The sequence below is a fragment of the Cataglyphis hispanica genome, chromosome 8, assembly GCF_021464435.1.
Source record: "Cataglyphis hispanica isolate Lineage 1 chromosome 8, ULB_Chis1_1.0, whole genome shotgun sequence".
Taxonomy (NCBI): domain Eukaryota; kingdom Metazoa; phylum Arthropoda; class Insecta; order Hymenoptera; family Formicidae; genus Cataglyphis; species Cataglyphis hispanica.
The window spans coordinates 7,920,011-7,940,190 of NC_065961.1; the positions used below are offsets into that span (position 1 = coordinate 7,920,011).

The following is a 20,180-nucleotide window of genomic DNA, read 5'->3' on the forward strand; positions in this document are numbered from 1 at the left end:
CAATCACAGGAGCAGACGTCACCGTGACGTCATTACGCAAGCGCAGAAACGCTGATTGGCTGATGCGTACTGACTAGTAAAGATGGTGCTATGTGATAACCCTTACAATAATTAATTTTAAAATTGTATTTTCTCTCTTTTCGAGTTTTATTAATCAAAACGACAAATTCTTTGTTTTGATTTGTCAATTCAATGTTATTCTACTCCCTAAATTATATTTTTTCTTTCTTCATGCTTCATCATTGATGATATTGATGATATTGTAAATAGGAAAATTATCTATTATTAATGGGAAGAAATTTGGTTTCTATAGCATAACAAGTTTTTAAATTATTAGTTGTTAATAATTATTAGTGTTTAAATTATTTAAGTATTAGATATTACTTATATATATATATATATATTGCGACGCTATCCGCTGCTATTATCTCAACTATAGAGTTGCCGCGATCCAAAAAAAAAAAATGGACGAACCAGGTCCTTGATAGCGAACATACCGCGTAAGAAAAAAAGATTTACAGCATCGGAAATTTAGATGCGGATATGAAAACAGATACCGTCGACCAAAATACGAGAAGAAATGCAACGCATATGCATCGATTTCGTTTTACATATAACATTTTCTCTTTTTTTATGATTAAATAAAATTCTATAAATAATAATTATACAACAATAAGAGGTCTCTATAATTGTTAGATAAACATATCGGGCAAAAATATTCAAGTGTACTAAAACCATCAAATTAATAATGATAGGCCAAAATTTATCGGTATTTCTTACATTGAGAAAACTTACTATCGACTTATCTCATCCGAGTAAAAACTTGCATTCTTCCTGTCGTCAATGTTTACATAATAATCCCTTATTGTAGGTATTCGTTAAATATATGTTGGTTTAATTTCTTTTAGATATTTTTATTCATAACCTATTTTTTTTTTTTTTTTTCAGAACGGCTCCAGTAAAACTTGCTTACATATCGTACGAATCGGTAAAAGAAAATGAGCGGAATCAAAATACAGAGCAACCCATTATAATAATGCATGGTCTCTTTGGCTCGAAAAGCAATTGGAATACACTATCAAAAACAATTCATCGAAAAACTAAGCGCAAGGTAGTGTACTCTAGTAATGTACAAATTAATACTCATAAATTTTATAATCTCAAATAAAAATCTTTTGATATTTTATTTGAAAATGTAATATCCTCTTTATATTGTTGAATTCGCAAAAGATATATATTTATATTATACTTAAGAAAATTATTGCACAATAGGTCATAGTAGTAGATGCCAGAAATCATGGTGAATCTCCGCATACATCAAACATGTCATACAAAGACATGGCAGAAGATGTAATACAACTTTTGAATGATTTAAACTTTGAAAGAGCTATTCTAGTTGGCCACAGTATGGGTGGCTCAGCCATGATGTACACTGCTTTAAATTTTCCACAACGTGTCGAGAAATTAGCAGTTGTTGATATATCTCCTATAAGAACCAGTCCTAATCTTTTGGAAATAAAGAAAATCTTTGAAATAATGAGTTTAGCAACAGCAGATGGAAGTCCTACCTTATCAAAAGCTCGTAAAATAGTAAACCAACAGCTTGAAAAGTCTATTAAATCTAGCGCATTGCGTCAGGTAATATTATGTGTAATTTTATTCTTGTTTTATGCTTAGAATGAAAAAGTCATATCTGTAGTATGTTTCTTTGCAGTTTCTATTAGCAAACTTGGTAGAAGTGGATTCGGGAAAATATAAATGGCGAGTGAATTTACCAGTATTGGAGCAAGCATTCTCATCTCATATAGCTGTATTTCCCAATATAGATTCAAAGATCTATGCGAATCCGACGTTATTCATAGGTGGTGCTAAGAGTGACTATATTCGAGTAGAAGATCACGACGCGATTAAGAAGCTATTCCCATTGGCAGAATTTCATTACATAGATGGGGCGGATCATTGGGTTCATGCAGACAAACCTATCGAATTTGTCGAACTTTTAACGAATTTTATAAACCATTCGATCTTATGATATTCGTAAATATGTAAAAAAAAATTATAAATTATTCTTTGTAAATATATATATATATACATATTTCAGATGAAATCATAACATTGCAGAATAGTATGAAAAATATTCAAACAATATGTAATATAGAAGACATTGCATATTATGCAGTTGATTGAGATCAAAGCGCTATTAAGGATTAAGCGTCGAGAAACTCCGAGTTTTCATCAATTCTTTTCAGATTTTCCTCCATCGCATGTATTATGAGAACTGTATAGGCTTTATTTGAAAATTAGAGAATGGAATTAATAGAAAAAAAGGCTATTTATTAACATTTATTAATCTGCTCAACAGTGATATCAATACAATATATTACAAATATTCTTGTTTTGTACGCATGTACACCAGCTTTACAAAAGTACTTAAATATGAGTTAATTTAATTCTCTTGTACATTTTTATCATATGTTCATATGTATAAAGTCCTCTTTAAACAATCTATAATTCGCTTAAATTTACAAAACAAAATTCTATTTATAAATTTTATGTATCATATAATACAAAAAATATTTTTGAACACATTCAATACATATAAATCAAAATATATATCAAAATACATATATACATCAAAACTTGTGATGCATAAAATTATAATTAGATCTCTGTTTTGAATTTTGTTGCAAGTTATAAATTTCCTAAAAGAGCCTTAAGAGAAAATCTACATTGTTTCTATACAAAGTAGCACATTAAGACTATGTTCTGATTCACTGCCAGTATTGAAAATCTAGTTTTGTTCATAGTTTATGTCATGTATAGTATAAATTTTTAATACTGGCAGTAAATATTAGAATACAGCCTAGAATATTATGACTAAAAAAACAAAAGATAAAGCAGAAAAATTTTGATTTAATTGTTTCTAATATACTATAATATACAGCATTAAATCTAAATCTTTAATTTCGTAAATAAGCAATCTATAATCCGCTAATTTTAATTACATATGTACATATAAATACATGTACAGTGTGCCTCAAAATCAACATATCCCAATTATAGAAACCAAGCCAATTGTGAAGGAAACTTTCGAATCTATTATAAACTGGAAACTTTGAGTTAAAAACAATAAAAAAAAATATAATAAAAAGAATTGTTAGCATTTTATTGCAGAGATTATAAAATTTATCATTACACATTCTCATTTAAAATCGACTCTAAAGTTTCATTGGAAAGAAGTGACTTAAGACACTGAATATGCATCATACAGAATCATGTATCTGCAATATTAAAGAATATACACGCGTGCGTATGTACATTATTAGAAAATTTTTCAGTGTTCTGCCTACTTTATTACATCTTATTAATACGTATCAAAAATTGCTGCGTTACCTGCGCCACAATTGTAAAACGCAAAACCATCATTCAAGTACGCTTAAATTACAAACGACTCGTATGTCGGCAAGTAATAATTATTTAGTTAATATGGTACTTTGCATCAGTCTTTTTAAACTTAATGTTAAGCGTCATAACTAAGGCGTTCATACCGATCGGGCGTTCTATGAGGGAAAAGTTGAAAATTCGACTAGTATGTCAAAAAATCGGATCAGAAATAAGAACGAAACCCAGTCAATCTGCGCGAGCAGATTATTTATAGTATTGTACGTCGTCCAACATATTATCCGACGATGATAACGTCAGGCTTCGTTCCTCGTGCATTCCTTTGGCATAATTGATTTGTTGTGATACCTACGATGACGAAAACGAATAAATTATAACAATTAATTGATAAAGCTTGATATGACGAAATATAACTATTATTTTTATTATATACTCACGCGTTTCGCCACTTCTTCGTTATCGCAGCGCACTTTCGGTCGCCTCAATAACTCGGCCACTCCATCCAAATTGACCGCGGCTGTTGAATCAAATCTGGATATCAGCTCTATGTAATACAGGATTACATTATTGCTTTGCGTTTTTTGCATCGGTTGACAACGCAGAAGATCCGCCAGATTGACTTGAGTCACCACGGCCTTCGTGCCACCCGAGATAACACGTACTCTCTCATTAGATACGAGCATTCTAAGATTCTCCGTACCGCTACACAGACACTCGTAAGCCACAAAAAGTTCCGAATAGTCACGATTATTAATGCTATAAAGGAACTCCTGTCCTTCAGCCTGCTGGCGATTATATGGCGGCAACAATCCAGTGGAACCACTGACGACACGTGGCGGTCGATCGCGCTTCGGTATCGCGCGATGAGCGCTGTGTAAAGGAGATAGAATTATGTGTCAATTGCACAATTCGCAGAAAGAGCAATCAATATAAATATAATTACATGAGATATATTTTATATTACCTTCTACTTGTCTCTCGTACAGCACTAGCTGTTTCTGTTGCTAGATCTAAAACCCCAACGACCGGTTTTGTTATCGTACCAACCACTCCTCTTCCAAAACCCGCAAAGAAGCCCTAGAAAATTTTATATCATCTTTATAAAAGTTCTATAAATTATATATTTATAAAGTATTTTTATTTAACTGAATTTAAAAATAAAAGTATTTATACTGTTTCTTTTAAAAGATAAAATTATTATATTCTTCAATTAGTTACATACCGGAAAACCCTCATTAGTTGCTCCGTCATAGGTCTGTTTGAATATACTAGTGACACCACCCAACAAACCAAAACCGAAACCTTTCAGACCCGCAACTAAGTGATCGCTGCTACCTGTAGTATTTGCTCGGATTCTCTGTCTGGCCTCTTCATGCCTCTCATCCATAATCACTCTTCCTAAACCGTCCGACAAAGATTCCGTCACTTTCGCTGCTGAATTCGAAATACCATGCGTGACATTTTTCACTAGACTCTTTACGCTGCCTTCGTAGATAAGACCAGAAACGCCTTCCGTCACATCATTCATGAATCCAAGAGGATTCCCTAAGAAGTCCACGGAACCCAAAATAACTGCAGCTTGCCATTTCAATTCCTGAAAAAAATTATTAGATAAATAAATGAACAAAAAAAAATGTGAAAAAAAGCATTATATTCGTACATCTTTGTAATGTTTCACAATGGAATGCATCAAGAACTGACTACTTTCGAAAGGATGCTTCTTCACGAATGGCTCCAATTCGATAGTAGCGTTCTCGAAATTAATCAGTGTCAAGCCTAATTTCCTTTTTACGGCTTGCAGATGATGCGGCAACTTCGTCGTAGTGAGCACACTGAGTTTTACCTAGAAAAAAAAGGGAGAAAAGAGTTTATATATATTATCATGAATAAATATTACGCATTGTTATTTATAACATTATATTCTGATATCCATGTACCTGATTAGGAACGAGCTTCAAAGCACCAAAATAATATCTTTTAGCATGCGCCGCGGATACCTCAGAGATAAACCTCTGCGCTTTGAAATCATTCTCATCGACCGGCATTTCCAGTTCCGATTTACCAATTCCGAGGAACGCTGCCAATTTTAGGATAAATTTCTCTTCCAGATGTACGCACAAAGCTTTGACACTCACTATGACGTGTTTATATATCTCGGCGTTTTGATTCTTCGATTGTAGCTTCTCTACAGCCACGTGGAGAGCGGGTCGATACTCATCTTCCGTGCGGGATGAACGTGTCACGAATAAAACCGACGTGCATTGCGCTTCGAATAATTGATTATCGATTTGCACGTCGGCGACACTCAGATCCAACGTGGTATTTAACGGGGTTTGCAACATATTCAAAGATATTCCAGCTAATCGCGCGAATAACAGCTCTTCCAGCGGCCGTTGCGATACGATGGACAATCCGAGGCCAGCTGATAAGTTCAACTTTAGATCTATTTCACCGGAATCCATTTTTTTTATATCGGCGTCAATCCGGGTAGGCCGGTGACTAACAGCGATGTGTGACCAATCGCGTTCTTCGAGTAGAGCAAATGTTTTTTTCTAAAATACAAAGAGATCCGTAAATTATATTTATGCTACATTTTTTTAAATTTCATCAATAATCTATATATAGATTATATAAACATATTTGTTCATGTGTATATATGTGTATAAATATGGGCTCAAATATTTCAGCCAGATTTTGAAATTGTATAAGAAATTTAATTCTGAACAAAAAGTTTCCTATAAATGGGTCGTAAAATGCTTTTTTCGGCCCATGTTTGTCGGAAACTTTTTGTTCAAAATTAAATTTCCTATAAAATCTCAAAGTCTGGCCGGAATGTTTGGGTCTATCCTGTATAAACATGAGCAAACATGACGGAATAAAAGCAAATAGTGAAGACTGATATATACCCTTTCCTTAATGTCCAGGACTTGCAAAACGCGGGTCGGACCATCAGTAGTCACTCTGACCGATAAAAATCCAGAACCCGGTCGTAACTTTTGTCTACCCACTCGTTGTTCGATTGGTGGCGGATTACCGTGCACTTGAGGACCTAATACTGCTTCGCTCCCTACAAATATCAAGATTTTTTTAACTACGCGAAAAATAGCTATATGATAGAATTGTATACGATTTAAAAAGATTTTGCGAATACAAAAGCTATATGCCAGAGTACGATAACGCTACAATTGACTCACTTTGTAACAAGATGATTTTATAAAAGACAAACTTCATTAAGAAAAAAAAAAAAATTTTTATATCGTTTTGATGCTCCCAGAGAGGATATGCGGAAACGGCTTATAAGCACAAAAAAAGAAAAAAAAAGAGCAAAATAAGCAGAGATATTGTAGCACTTAATATATACTTATAGGTAAGAGCTCTTATAGGAAATCGCCGATTTTAATGTGTACTCTAGGACTATACGTACACATTTGCCAACGGGCGACACTGCCGCCTGCAACATTCATGATCAATTTAGGTTTTCCTAATCAAATGTAACAAGAAAGGAATAGTGAAAAAAAGTAGAAAAATCTTTAGATTAAAATTAAATATATATAGATGATTGCCAAACAATTAAAATTATATAATAGATGCAACATTATAAGACAAATATCGCGCATCTACCATCAATTCATTCAATGTGTAATAGAAAATAATATTTTGCCAATTCCAACGATACCGTACACTTATCTTGCTAGCTTTTTATGCTTTGCATTTAGAAAAGCTTAGAAAAGATTAGATTGATATCATACACGAAAATGATTATCAGCACGCAAATAAATAATATGTCGAATCAATGTGTAGCAACACAAAATAATAAAAAGAACATTTAAGGACAAAGCGCGTGAAATTAAAAGAAATTTATAATGTTCATGGATAATTCGATCGATTTTATTATTATCACCAAGCATTGAATCAAAATATGTGCAAATAAAAGCAGCGTCCCAACCTTCGTATAATCCCATAAAGCCGTCTTTCGATTGAACGCACATATTTTTATGCGCGCAGCATAATCGTCCATCATCGGTGAATCGCCAAGTTTGCGTCGATCTTCGCCTAGGATCCGGTTTTTTCAGCGCAAGAGCGCAATAAGTAAACGGTTGCGGCGCGGTGCCCGCTATGTCCAAAACAAATATCGTGTCCGGAGTTTTGGAATGCTTGTCTCTCGGTGGACTAGAACCTATTCCATTAAAATTATGTACCAATACAATAGTATCATTATCATATTTTCTTTACATAAGTTATATACAAAAACAGCATAAAAATTTATAATTATTTATAATTATTTATTATTAAAATTATTTATTATTAAAATGAATTTGTGGATATTATATCACGCGCGCAATGTGTTCTGTTGTGTTACCTTCGTGCTGCAATTGTCCGTCACCAGTCATTCTCCAAAGTTGCGACCTATCGCCATATTGTTTTCTCCGCAAAGCGACCCAACCACCAGAGCCAGCTTCCAAAACTAATCTCTGAGTTTCTACATCCAGCGGATCCAGATCGTTTTCGCCTGATCCGAGATCAGAATCGGTTTTGAAGGTACCTGCCGTAATGAAATCACACAAAATTGATTTATTACATATATATGTATACATGAATAGAATTTATTTTTCTCGTTTTATATTTCATCCATTCAACATAATATTACCCGAAAACGCAATGTAAATAAAGTTTTCATAAGTCAGTCCTCTGCCCTCTCCGAGTATATTTAAATCATAAGAGGCTGTCACGCTTCCAGGTGCTGTTAACACTAAACCGGCAGTTTGTATTGGTTCATCTAAAGCGTATGGTACCGAGGAGTGAGGTCTCACGGTCCATTGCAAATTATCAGGAACTCCAATCTACACATTTACAGATTTACGATTAATTGATAACATGATCGAATTACAAGATTATTGCTATAGAATTCAATAAACAAACGCAATAATAAACATAAAATTGATAAAAAAATAAAACAATACAAAAATACAAATATTAATAAAAATGTCAAAATTTAAAAGTGATATTCAGATACAATATTATAGATGTACCTGATTAACAATCAATGGAACCTCCGAGAAATTGTCTACTCGTATAGGCGGCGGCATAGTATCGGCATCGGTGAATACAATGAAGTAAGTAGTCTCCTGCAGCACCACATCCACCCGTAGAAAATGCATTTTTCCCATCATGTCCCTGACGTTAATAGTCAATGAATAATTGTCATCCAATCTGATACCGCCTGACCACATGCAATCCGGCACATTGGTGATTCTGACGCAGAGCAACAAGTCTTTGTCCAGTCGTGGCCAATGGAAAGGCATGTGACACTCGGGCATGGTTGTTATATATGTCGCCTGAGCATCCAGATGAGACTGAAACCGATATAATGTTGAACAATCAAGTCATTTTTTTCTATATTAGTATTTATATTAGTATTTTCTATATTATTATTTTCTATATTAGTTGACTGCATCAAACTTACGACCGTCGTCGTAAAACATTTCTGGGCCAACTCCAACGTATAAGATGATTTATTATGCAATTGATATCTCGGCGATAATGTGACTACTGTAGTAGCTCTATATCTTCCTCTTGCTGCGCGAGTGGCTACACTGATCAAATAGACTATGTCGGGTCTACCATCGCGTAGACTAATTCTCAAACGATGAACCTAGAGAACGTAAAGTACACGTATATAAGAATAGACATTTTTTATTTAATAACGATTTTCATGAATTTGTATGATGTATAATACTCATTTGTATAATGTATAATGTATATACTCATCGCTCTTATATTAAAATAATAAAGAACAAAACAAGCATCTTATTTTAAATATACTAACATGAATGCCAGGCTGTAGATGAAAGTGCTGAGACCATTGCGGTATTCCATAAGGATGTACCTCGGTGCCGATTCTCATCGACAATGTTCTACTGGCCTCCTCATCGCTGAATGAAAACAGTAATGGTGCCACCATCCTTGCTCTCTCATGCTCCTCAAATTGTCCCGCTGCTTCTATACCGACTCCCTCTTGTCTAAACACCAACGGTAAGCCAGTTTTGTTTACGATCCAGTAAGGTGCAGTTATATTGATTTGCACAGCTGAACCCTTCTCCACGATCACGGCTGCCTGTAAGCACAGCATCCTGCTGGCAGAATCCAGTAGCTTGAGACGAGCAGTGAAGGAACAGCTGTTCGATGGTAATATTATCTGTATGCGTAATGTTTTTCAAATTATTGAAAACATATAAAATTAAACAAAACACTCGATATATAAATTTCGATGTAAGAAAATCATATGCTACGAATATCATTATATACATACTATTCCAGATCCTGGATAACCATCCAATTGAATTGTAATTTCCAGTTGCTCAGTTAGATTGGCGCAATGCAGATCCGCGCTGCAGCCTGGCGCAATTCTACCGCCTTCTATACTTGCTTCATACATCAGTTCGTATGGTAATAAGTTCGTCAGCGTTATTGGAGCCATTACCGTGATTGTGTGTCCCGGCAGTACTTGCACTCCGTCGAGCGGATAATTGTTTCGTCTTACTGCTACGCACATTCTGCGGAAAAAGTTAACAAATGTTAAGCTTTCATTCTTTACCAAAAACTAAATTTTTAAACTATCGTTCCATACCTGAATATATTATGTTGATTGGTTCGACAAGTAATGTAGCTTTCCGTTACTTCCAACGGTTTCTTAACTTCCGTCCAGTCTACAGATTCCACACAATATTGGAACAAATAGTTCGAGATGAGCGGTTTAAAACACATTTGCACCCCAGTGTGCGTCATGGGTACAGACATCACCGATTGTGCCGGTACTTGTAGGATTCTCCCAGTGTTAGCCGCGGTCAGCGGTAAATCTACAAGAATATGACATAATTTGATTTTGAATTAAATAATTGTCATAAAAAAAAATCGCGATAAATAAATAAACTAACATCTCAATTGGTTCAAAGATTTTTCCATCTTGATCTCAATGGGGTGAGCTAGCTTATTTGATACCTGGAGAGCTGACCTAATAGTGACTAATTTTCTAGCGGATCCTTCCAATTCTACAGCGAATACAATTCTAGCTTTAGGTATGATTGTCTGAAACTGAATGTTATTATTATTATTATTATTATTATTATTGCAATATTTATTAATTTGAAAAAAATTTTTTCCAAAAACAACTAAAAATAGCACAAAAAAAATTATATGAAATGTAATAAGATTGATGAAAAAAGTTCAGTGTGTGAAAAAATCATCTATATTAAATTAAAATAAATTATGCAAATTATGTAACGTAAATAATGTAACAAATAATGAAAAATATAGGTATGTATTTATATGACTTTATACAAAAAAATATTTTTGCTTTAATTAATAAATCATATTAATCATAGTTTAAAAAAATAAAATTAATATAATAATAATCTTTTTTTAAATTCAAATTAATAATATATGAAATTTTTAAAATAAAAATTTTTTAGAGGGATATAAATGTTACTAAATTTTATATTAAGTTTCTAGTTTTAGAACATAAAAAATAAAATGAAAAAATTGCTTTACCTGAGATCCAGCGGCAATGTCAGCGTTCGCGTGTCTAAAGTAAATGCCTACGCGATCGACAGTCACAGGATCTACGGCTTTCCATCCTTCAATCAAAACCGCAATCTGATGTCTTCTGATGATATGCGTTGCGTGATGTCTCAACTTGCCTCTCTCTTCGAATGTAAACGATATTGTACCTCCAGGAGTTACCTCTATCCACGTATCATTCTTCGAGACGTTTTTCTTTGCTTGAGATGACTTTTTGCCGATGTCTATCGTATCATCCGCGATAGCAATAAATGTTTTAAACCAGAGTCTACAACCGGTATCGTTTTTCAAAGCAAAAGGTACAAAGGGTGATCGGCGTCGGTACACTTGTCCTCTCATCACTGGCTTATCAATAACTGAGCTATCATGGGATAGGTAATAATCCTGCGTCCAATTGTGTTTAACTAGTTGCACGAGCTCCACTAATGTTAGAGTAACGTTAACATTCACAGAATCCTGGGAGTTGATGGATACATATAGTCTCTTTGGCTCAAGCGAGCCAGTGAGCGCCTGTTCCCACTGAATGTTTGCTTGCCAAGGTTCGACAAACGGTTCCCAGCCGCTCAACACTCGATTATAATAATCCACACTAAAAGTGGCAGATAGAAAACCAGGCTGCTGTCTTATCTTTCGCATGCTAAAATCCGCCAGTGTGATCTCCAGCAGTGGCACATCCGCGTCACGACAGTCGTCAATGATGCAGATTCGAATGCAAGACGCTTCCAATTCTACAGAGCGGAAGATCGAATCATTACTTGCGGCTGCGGCTGCAGCATCGGAACCTGTCGGCTCTGCATTTTGCGTGAGCCACAAAGCAGCGTCGTCCAGCTGGCCATCGCAGCGATCCAATGCGATCTTACAGTCGGCTTCTGCAAAACCTAAATTAACCAGTTTTAATACCTGATTATCCATTAACAATTGACTACCCTCCGCCACTTCGCTCGATCTCTGTTTCGCCCATAAGGTTTGCTTGGGAAGCGAATTTAACATTCTAGAAAACATGGTCACGTCGTGATAGCTCAATCGGACGCATAACGGTTGCAATTGAATCTCTAGGCCCTTGTCTTGAGTTAGATCTAGACTTGCTCCAACCGGATCTATAATCGACAAGGCAGTCTCGTTTTCCTGACCCAAAATGCAGGAGAATAATTCACAGTGCGAGAGATTGCAGGACAATGGTTTCTCGCCCTCCTGCGATATCGAGCGATACGACAGAACAGCAGTAGTTTTGAGAATCACGGCATTGGTGTCGAGAATTGCGGTATCCTCGACGATAACCAGTTCGGAATCAGTAATGTTGACCTTCAATTCAAACGGTATAGCCATGGTCGCGGAATCGAGTTCCGCTTCTTGATTGACGGTTGACATCTGAGCGGTGCCGAGTAAAGGCTCCGGTTCTGGCGAGTTCAGCAACAGAAAGTCTCGTACGGCCTGCCACCAGTCCAAAATAGCTGTCAATCGCATGCTATGCAACAAAATAGTAGTCGCCGAATAAGCTTTCCGCTTCCGGTGATGCACTTCAGCTTGAACACGATCCTCCGCTATACTGCTATCGGTCGTGTTCCTCAACGGTTGCAGGATTCGCGTGAACACGTTACATTGCCGATCAACCGGTTCATTTTGGAAACGCGTGTCCATAATTAGAATTTCCTGTGATACCAGATCAATGTCCTGCGAACCGTCGCTCAGTGAATCCAATGTCAGTCGGGACTTTATGAAGTTAATGCATGCCAACGCTGCGATGTTATGACTCGGATGTAATTTTACCCTCACGTTTACTAACTCGAGGATTATGCAGGATCGGGTCCATGTCTTCAATCGATTATCTACTGTCGGAATCGCATATTCCACTGTGTGATTCAAGTCCTGCACAAAAAGACGCAAATCGTCTAGGTTCTCACCAATGTTATAAGACAAAAGGCCACGAATCAACATGTATTGCGCCGGGTCCAAGGCACAATCCATCGTTGATAGTATACCGTGCACACTGAGATCGGGTATGTCGCGACTAATATAAGTGTCAAGATTCCGCTCGACGCGCAGTTTTAGATGACACTTCTCCGTAAGCAGCGAGGAGCCCATTTTCTTGATGAGAAAGCCGCCCACCGTCAAAGTGTCTGAATGTCCGTTTAAGTTCGAGTCGTCGCACTTGAATCTTTCCGCCGCGTAGATGTCCATGTTGACCAGCTCGAGCAGCATCACGTCCAGCATGCATTCCGGAACAATTGTCGACGTATCAAATCTATTGTGCGCTGTGAGCTCTCCTAAATCCAGCAGAATCAATTTGTCGGATCTGGAACTCACCGGTAACAGTATCACCGGCGCACCAGCATGCAATTGCAATAATAGTCGCGTACCACGCTTATTCATGATGTCTATGACTGCACCGGCGCCAGATCGCAGATTCTTCATGATGCTCCATAATTGCGAAAAATGAGCGAAAAAAGCCTGCAACTCCGCCACAAATCTCTGCGTGTGAACGTAATGTACGGCGGACATCTCTAGTTTAAGTCGCGCGTCATGTGGTCGATCCTCGCAGTCGGCATAACTCGAATACTGAAAATTCAGTGCCTTCCTACCGGACGATAGAAATCTCGCGGTAGAATCGACCATGCGGCGTTAAATCCAGCAACGACATCGAACCCAATGATCCAGATATCTTGGTCTTGTCGTCCACCGCTTTGACAATGTGCACATTGGCATTAGACACATTGGCTTTAGCTATCTCGCGCTCTTGTTGCGTTAGCACTAACGTCAACGATCTTACTTCTATCTCCGTTTCCGATCTCACCGGTAGATTGTCATCCATCTTGCTCGCGCTGGTACTATCGCTATCCGGCGTCATTTGACGAGTGGCAATTTCGTTATTCGTTGTCCCGGACAAGCCTGCAATCCCAAAGAAGTCAAATACCACCATCCACGACTCCACGCTTATCACTAAGTCCAGACAATTGAAGTCCACGGTTACCATTTTCCGATCAAACCGATCTTCCTCCGATATCATAGTTTCCTCGGGTCGCTTCATAGTGATACTCATTAGCACCAAGTTCTCTTCGCTGGCGATGCCGCCCGGCGAAGGTGGTGGTGTGTTCGGCGTATCGGCCGATGAAATGGTCGGTTTTCTGCGCCAGTGAGCCGGAATTGTACCGTATAAAGTATCGGTCTCTAGACGATCCGGTAAACTGCCACGACCGAAGGCATTTTTGTACTGTTGCGCAAAGGCGAGATCCGGACACGATTTCGAAGCGCCCGTGAGTAATTTTGCGCGCGCGGGCGCCGATGATTGCATCATGTAGCGATGCCGCGAACCAATCGGGCACAAAAGATCTTCCATTAGTAGGGAGCGTAGCGCGACTTGCACGCTAAATTCGTTCCGATATAATTTTTCATATTTGACAACAAAGTCGCGCATCGATAGCTCTACCAATGGCTGCTCAGAGTGCGTCTGTTTCAGCTCGACACTGAGAATCGGCAGCTCGAACGAGACTTTAACGCAGAGATCAAGCTTATCCGAATAATCAGACGCTCCATCGGAATCATCGTATTCCGTTGAGACCGCGGCAGTAGTCACTACGGGCATGGAGAATAATCGATGAAAGGTATCAAGCAATTGCTCGTATTGGCCACGCGATAGAGATACTTTCAGTGGCGTTATTACGGTACCGTTTACCTGTACAATCGGGCTGTTACTTGTATAATCGTCAATGTCCAGCAGGAAGCTCATACTCTGAGTCAACGTGTTCTGTTTTTCTACTAAAATCTTCAGCGTCGTGTCATGCAGTATCGGCCTACCAGACTCTTTACACGAGTACATCTCCTCGGCCCTCATCGGTAGATTGTTCTGCGACTGTCCAGTGTTGGTAGACACTTCGAGAGAATAGAGATTCATATCGCGCACTTCCAATGTAACTTTATGTTTTGCCATAGATCCTAAGTGAGGTTCGTGTCGCAGTGACATCGTACCCAGATGAGCCACGAATACCTGTTTGCTATGAGAAGAGCGTGGTATCACGAGCACCGGACTTTCTAGAAGAACGTCCAATCTTAATGATAATCCATTCGTGTTATCTAGATCGATCGAAACGCTGGGTAATCGTTTACGAGGTGGTATAGTCCAATCATCGGCATTCACTAAACCAATCGCCATGTCAGTAGCGGCTGCACCGATCTGACGCGCAAAATTGCTCAAGTACTGTTTGAATTCGTCGGCACACGAACGTAACTCCGATATCAGATGTGGTGCATGAATATACCAGACACTAGCCACTCGTATGGTAAGATCGAGATCGATCTCGGTGCAGTCTTCTTCGCTAGCTTGTCTAGTATTTCGGTTAACCATGAATCTGAATGCTTCTGGTTGTTCATTATCGGATAAACCGCTAAAGTGTTCGAGCGGGTGATGCGGCGGATCCGCCAGTGGATCCCTGCCCACGCTGATTATCCGTTGATGAGTCTTTCCGGTTGGCGTTTGATCGAGAACTTGTACACCGCCAAGTGAACCTGAAATTGACGTGTTCGCGGCCAATGTCGCTTGTATACGCGCGTCTGACATGGTTGCCGTGGCGATCTTTTGTCCCACTAATTGATTGTCCTGCACGACCGCGCGCATTAGTAGTACATTCAAACGATGAAAGTCGAAGGTAATCTCTGTTCTTGTCAATGCCAATTTCGTCTCTGTATTTTGACTCGACAAGGAGTCGTTGCGATTCGCGATATATGCCGATCGCGATTTCTGCAGCGGCAATATTCTTCGAAAGAAGCCCAGCAATTCTACTATCGTCTCCTGATTGGCTATAATATCCAGATTATTGAACTGTATATTCGCCATTCTCAAGTTTTCTGTGGAATCATCTACTAGCGTTAACTCTATAACAATCAGTGCTTCCGAATCTAATTTTTCCAAGCAGACCGATGAGTTATTTCTAGGCGAATATGGAATCTTGGTTTTGCTCATCAAGGTAGACAATGCGTTGGTTAGAGCGACGGGCGAGGTTAGTCGCGGTGGTTTTGTGAGATCTGGTGATTCGGGCGATTCTGGCGAGACAGGAGACGTTGGTTCCGAATCTCTCAAACTGCCGGATACACTGTCCATTCCAACGTGCTTGTGACTGGCCACTAATAATTCAAAGTCAGGCCCAAATTCCTGAAGAGCGTCGACCAGGAGCAGTCCGTGGACAGAAAGAGAGACGCTCAAATCTGCCATTCTTTTGCTGAGAGCTGCCCGAACGCCGGACACTTGCAGTTCTGCTACACTGCGACCTCTCGATTGCAATTCGAAGGCCATTTGATCAATGATAAACTGTACCATCACTGCATGACTCAACGAGCGATCTAGATTCTCTTCCTTTTTGGGACTCTCAGGTTCTACGTTGACGACTTCTGTCTGCGGAATACCGGCTGAATTAGAGAAACTTGAAAGTAAATTATACATCAAGCGTATCGCGCCCACTTTCTGCTCGTTCACATGCACTACCAATCTTGGCAAGTTACCGGATACCGTGACTGATGGGAAATTAGGATCCGCAGTAGTAAAGACACGTCGCTCGACTTGCAATGATATGTTAAAACGCTCGAGAAAATGCAGAGTCGACATACTCCTCGTGCGAACGTGCTTCCAATTGTCTTTCGCTTTACCTACCAAAATCTGTAAGTCCACCAAATTGATGGAATACTGATCGTACAATTTCTTATGTAATTCCGTCTCAGATAAAGCTTGGAAATCATTCAGAGAACCATTTTCCTGGCTGCCCGGCGGAGTGGAACAAGGCGTTTCGTACCTCTCTTCCTCATCATCATCATTATCGCTGTTAATCGATTCCGTTTTTAGCATTGCCTGATTCAGATCCGCATAGTTCGATAAATGTAATTTGCCAAAATCGACCACTATTACGGCCGCGTTAAAATCGACGAAGCTCTCCACTAACAAAATCTGCGGTGCAGAGATTTTAAATTGTAAATCCCACGACGAACGATACACAAAGTCACCGTCCAGGATCTGCTCCCAGTTTTTAATCAGCTGTCTCCTCGTTCGACGTTTCATCGCTTGCAACTGCTGATTAGACGATGCCGATCGGTGCGGTTTATATATAAAGTCTATTAACCAATATATCACAGTAGGATTGTATACGATGTCCAAGGATTGCGAATACATGTGCAGCAAATGATCCACATTGACGTGCAATGGTTTTTTCTCATAAACCAATTCGAAAAGATGGTGTGATGTTTGTTTCACTATTTTTTCCGAGGATAAATTGCGGACACGTGAAGAAGTGCTGCTTGACATGATTTGTGGCTGCACTAAGATGGGAAATGTCGAGTTCTCCGTGAGAAAATCGTGTAAATATAATGCGCCCAAACTGATTGAGAATTTGTGCGATCCGGATCTAGGTCGTGACTCGTAACTCAGATTCACTCTCTCAAACTTGAGTTCTATCACAGTCTTTGTACCATCACTGCCATTTTTCGCGGTACACAATGATATCGCACCCTGCACTAAAGTAAAATTAAACTGTCCGAATATTGTGTCGCGACGTAGCAGAGTATCATCATTCATAGTGTCTGCCAAAACGTCCAGCAATTCTCCATCAAAGGTAGTTGAGCTACCTCCGTTTTGCGTTCCGTTATTGCTGTGAGGTGTTTTCGAATACCAACCCCACCACTGTGGAAACCACTGTTCGAGCATGCCACGTCCCTGTGGTATTTTCGTATTAGATTCCTGTTGTGACTTTGCAGGTCTCACCTTGTACATAGCCAATTCTCTCAACACTCGAAGCTCATCAAAATTTCGCTCGTTCTCAACCTTCTCCTTCAAAGTTTTAATTTCCGGCGGTAAAATTGAAGTAGGTGTACCTAATAGTAAAAAAAATACAAATTTGAAGATAAATTTTTTTTCATTATTTCAAGCGAGTCGTGCTGTGAAAATTTATAAAAGAATCGATATTTATACCTAATAATTTAGCATACGCCTGAACATAACTAACGTTCTCTCTGGCTCTAAGAAGAAGGTTTTCCCAAGATGGTTTAGGTTTAAGAGTATCTCTGCCAAGATGACATCTAGCAGCATATTTCCACCACTCCTTACAATTCTTTTTAATGGGTGCTGTCGGTCTACAACGCCACTGTTGCTTACGGCGATCTATGCGATCGAGTTCCTTGATACATTTGACTATTTCTTCATATTGGATCTACATTATAATAATATGTTATTATTTGCAGCAAACAATTGCGTTCAATCAATGACACTCACATCTGTTAAAGACAATGGTACTTCGTCCAAAAGTAAATCCACTATGATACGTGGCTTATTAACAGATCTCAATGGACGTTCAGTTCGGTCTCTCTTAATATGCGCTCTTGCATTTACAGGTGATAAAATATGCTTTTTCATCATATTTTTGGATTCACTCATGGCAATCTAAAAATTAAACTCATAATAAAATAATATTGTACACACACACACACACACACACGTGTGTGTGTGTGTAAAATATACATAATATAAATTGAAAACATATAAATTCATTACTATTAGAGAGCTCTTCACATTGTCTATACTCACAGCTAAATCACCTAGATTTAGACCACCAAAAAGTTGATCTTTTTTTATATGATTCCAATAAATGGAAAGGCTATCGAGTTCCATTAATTTAAAAGATGCATCTGTAAGATTCCAAGATGTGGAACTAGGTATCCAGCTAGCGTCACAACTCTGAGTTGTTAATGCTCCAATTGTAATGCCAAATGCAATACCATTATCTATATGTAAAAAAAAAGAATAAAAGTTTCATTGAAAATGTTTATTGTGCATTATAATATTTCAGAAGTTAAAAATAAACTTTAATACAAAATATAAGAGAAAGTGCTTACCACTCGATAATGTTACACCATCTTCGTACCTAATATGAACATCTTTAATGTTCAACTGTAAATTCTCGATGATATTTGTTACTAGAGATGTGCCATAATTCAGCCATGAACTGTAGCTTGAAGCGTAATAACCAAGATTATGTTCTATGTCAGCTCTCCATCTGGCTTCCAATGCGTCTAATCGACTAAGTTTATATTCTAATATTGCTTGTTCCTCCTGTTCGTTGTCATACTGTAAAAATTTGTTCTTAAACTAGTCATTTCAGATATCTAAAATTTATTCTCTTTGTGTATAATCTTCATTAATACTATTAATATTCTAATAATAATAATGATAGAACAAAATTTCTTGCTAATATTTTACCTCATCCAAATTAATTGGTCCTGCTACTAGATAAAGCTGCTCTATGCCTATCACCCATGACGCAGTTCTTATTTGCCTAACTGGCACTTGTAATCTAACTTTACCAATGAAACCGGCCTTAATTTCCATCGGTAATCCAATGTGACGCAAAGCTTCGCGTTTCAAAGGTAAGTTTTCTAATTCAACTTCCCCTAAATATGTGGAAATAAATCCATTACACACATCAATTAGTATAATATACATAAATAAAAATAAAATATGATTACAGAATTATTCAATTCTTACAAAAATGATATACAACACAAGAAATATAAATTATTTTTATTTAATATATTATATAAATGCTATAACAAATCGGAAATATAGAGTTGACAAAGATCAGACAATATAGATTTTCGAAAAACTTTAAATGCGTAGCATAACATAACCTCACCCGACAACAATGCAATGCTCAGCTGGTCTGTGTTCAAATTTTCTACATATTTGCCAAGATAATTGTTCAGCACCCAAGCCACGAGTCCCTCCAACATTTTGATCAAAGATCTTTCCTACTATCGAATCGAGAATATCTGTATGAATAGGCATAAGTAAGATTTGTTTAGGTTATGTCCTTTATATTTCATTCGAATTCTCGAGATTTGCGATATAACAGCCTGTAAAGACAAAATATTTCGATAGATGATATCTGACCTTTGTACGATCGACATCTTTCATACCTCGACTATCGTTGCATTCTTCATTAAAAATTCGTAATTTATCATCGACTGTGAATACCATTTTAAACAACGGTTTCTCTTTCTCTTTTTCTCATTGAGATTGAGAGCCATCAAAAGGCATGCATTCCATTTGCCGTTCACAACACTTCAACAATAGAGAAATAAGCGTTGCGAAGGTCAAGTGGAACACAGTAATAATAAGTTTCTTTTTTTGCGCATGCGCAATGTAATAGTGGTAAATACTTGAAATATGC

At 37.8% G+C, this 20,180-nt stretch overlaps 2 protein-coding genes across 3 annotated transcripts; one reads left to right on the top strand and one right to left on the bottom strand.

Annotated features, from left to right (window-relative positions):
- Nucleotides 1-139: 139 nt before the first annotated feature.
- Nucleotides 140-3,627, top strand: LOC126851694 (protein ABHD11-like). Of its 2 annotated transcripts, none has more exons than XM_050595901.1 (5): nucleotides 140-262; nucleotides 697-867; nucleotides 949-1,111; nucleotides 1,273-1,638; nucleotides 1,715-3,626. In XM_050595901.1, exons 2-5 carry the CDS (start codon nucleotides 749-751, stop codon nucleotides 2,030-2,032), a joined length of 966 nt encoding a protein of 321 aa, XP_050451858.1. In that variant the 5' UTR covers nucleotides 140-262; nucleotides 697-748; the 3' UTR covers nucleotides 2,033-3,626. The 2 variants fall into 2 exon arrangements, with proteins under 2 accessions (XP_050451858.1, XP_050451860.1); XM_050595903.1 differs by lacking the exon at nucleotides 140-262 and having other exon boundaries at nucleotides 276-867; nucleotides 1,715-1,862; nucleotides 2,102-3,627.
- Nucleotides 2,314-20,020, bottom strand: LOC126851693 (intermembrane lipid transfer protein Vps13D). Its single transcript, XM_050595900.1, is given in 26 exon segments — nucleotides 2,314-3,750; nucleotides 3,840-4,272; nucleotides 4,367-4,479; nucleotides 4,625-4,996; nucleotides 5,063-5,245; nucleotides 5,340-5,954; nucleotides 6,309-6,469; nucleotides 6,827-6,853; nucleotides 7,349-7,579; nucleotides 7,763-7,945; nucleotides 8,051-8,243; nucleotides 8,433-8,756; nucleotides 8,867-9,055; nucleotides 9,230-9,598; nucleotides 9,713-9,956; nucleotides 10,031-10,259; nucleotides 10,338-10,494; nucleotides 10,951-13,576; nucleotides 13,578-17,829; nucleotides 17,927-18,164; nucleotides 18,227-18,394; nucleotides 18,539-18,735; nucleotides 18,847-19,078; nucleotides 19,211-19,401; nucleotides 19,644-19,779; nucleotides 19,901-20,020. Coding segments are annotated over 25 exon segments (12,126 nt in total). The 5' UTR covers nucleotides 19,741-19,779; nucleotides 19,901-20,020; the 3' UTR covers nucleotides 2,314-3,648.
- Nucleotides 20,021-20,180: the final 160 nt, after the last annotated feature.

Excerpts from the sequence above, each read along its gene's own strand:
- LOC126851694 (XM_050595901.1), top strand. The coding sequence starts at position 749 with ATGATAGGCCAAAATTTATCGGTATTTCTTACATTGAGAAAACTTACT. Across the intron at positions 868-948 it reads TTACATAATAATCCCTTATT|AACGGCTCCAGTAAAACTTG; the intron begins GTAGGTATTCGT and ends TTTTTTTTTCAG. Across the intron at positions 1,112-1,272 it reads ATCGAAAAACTAAGCGCAAG|GTCATAGTAGTAGATGCCAG; the intron begins GTAGTGTACTCT and ends ATTGCACAATAG.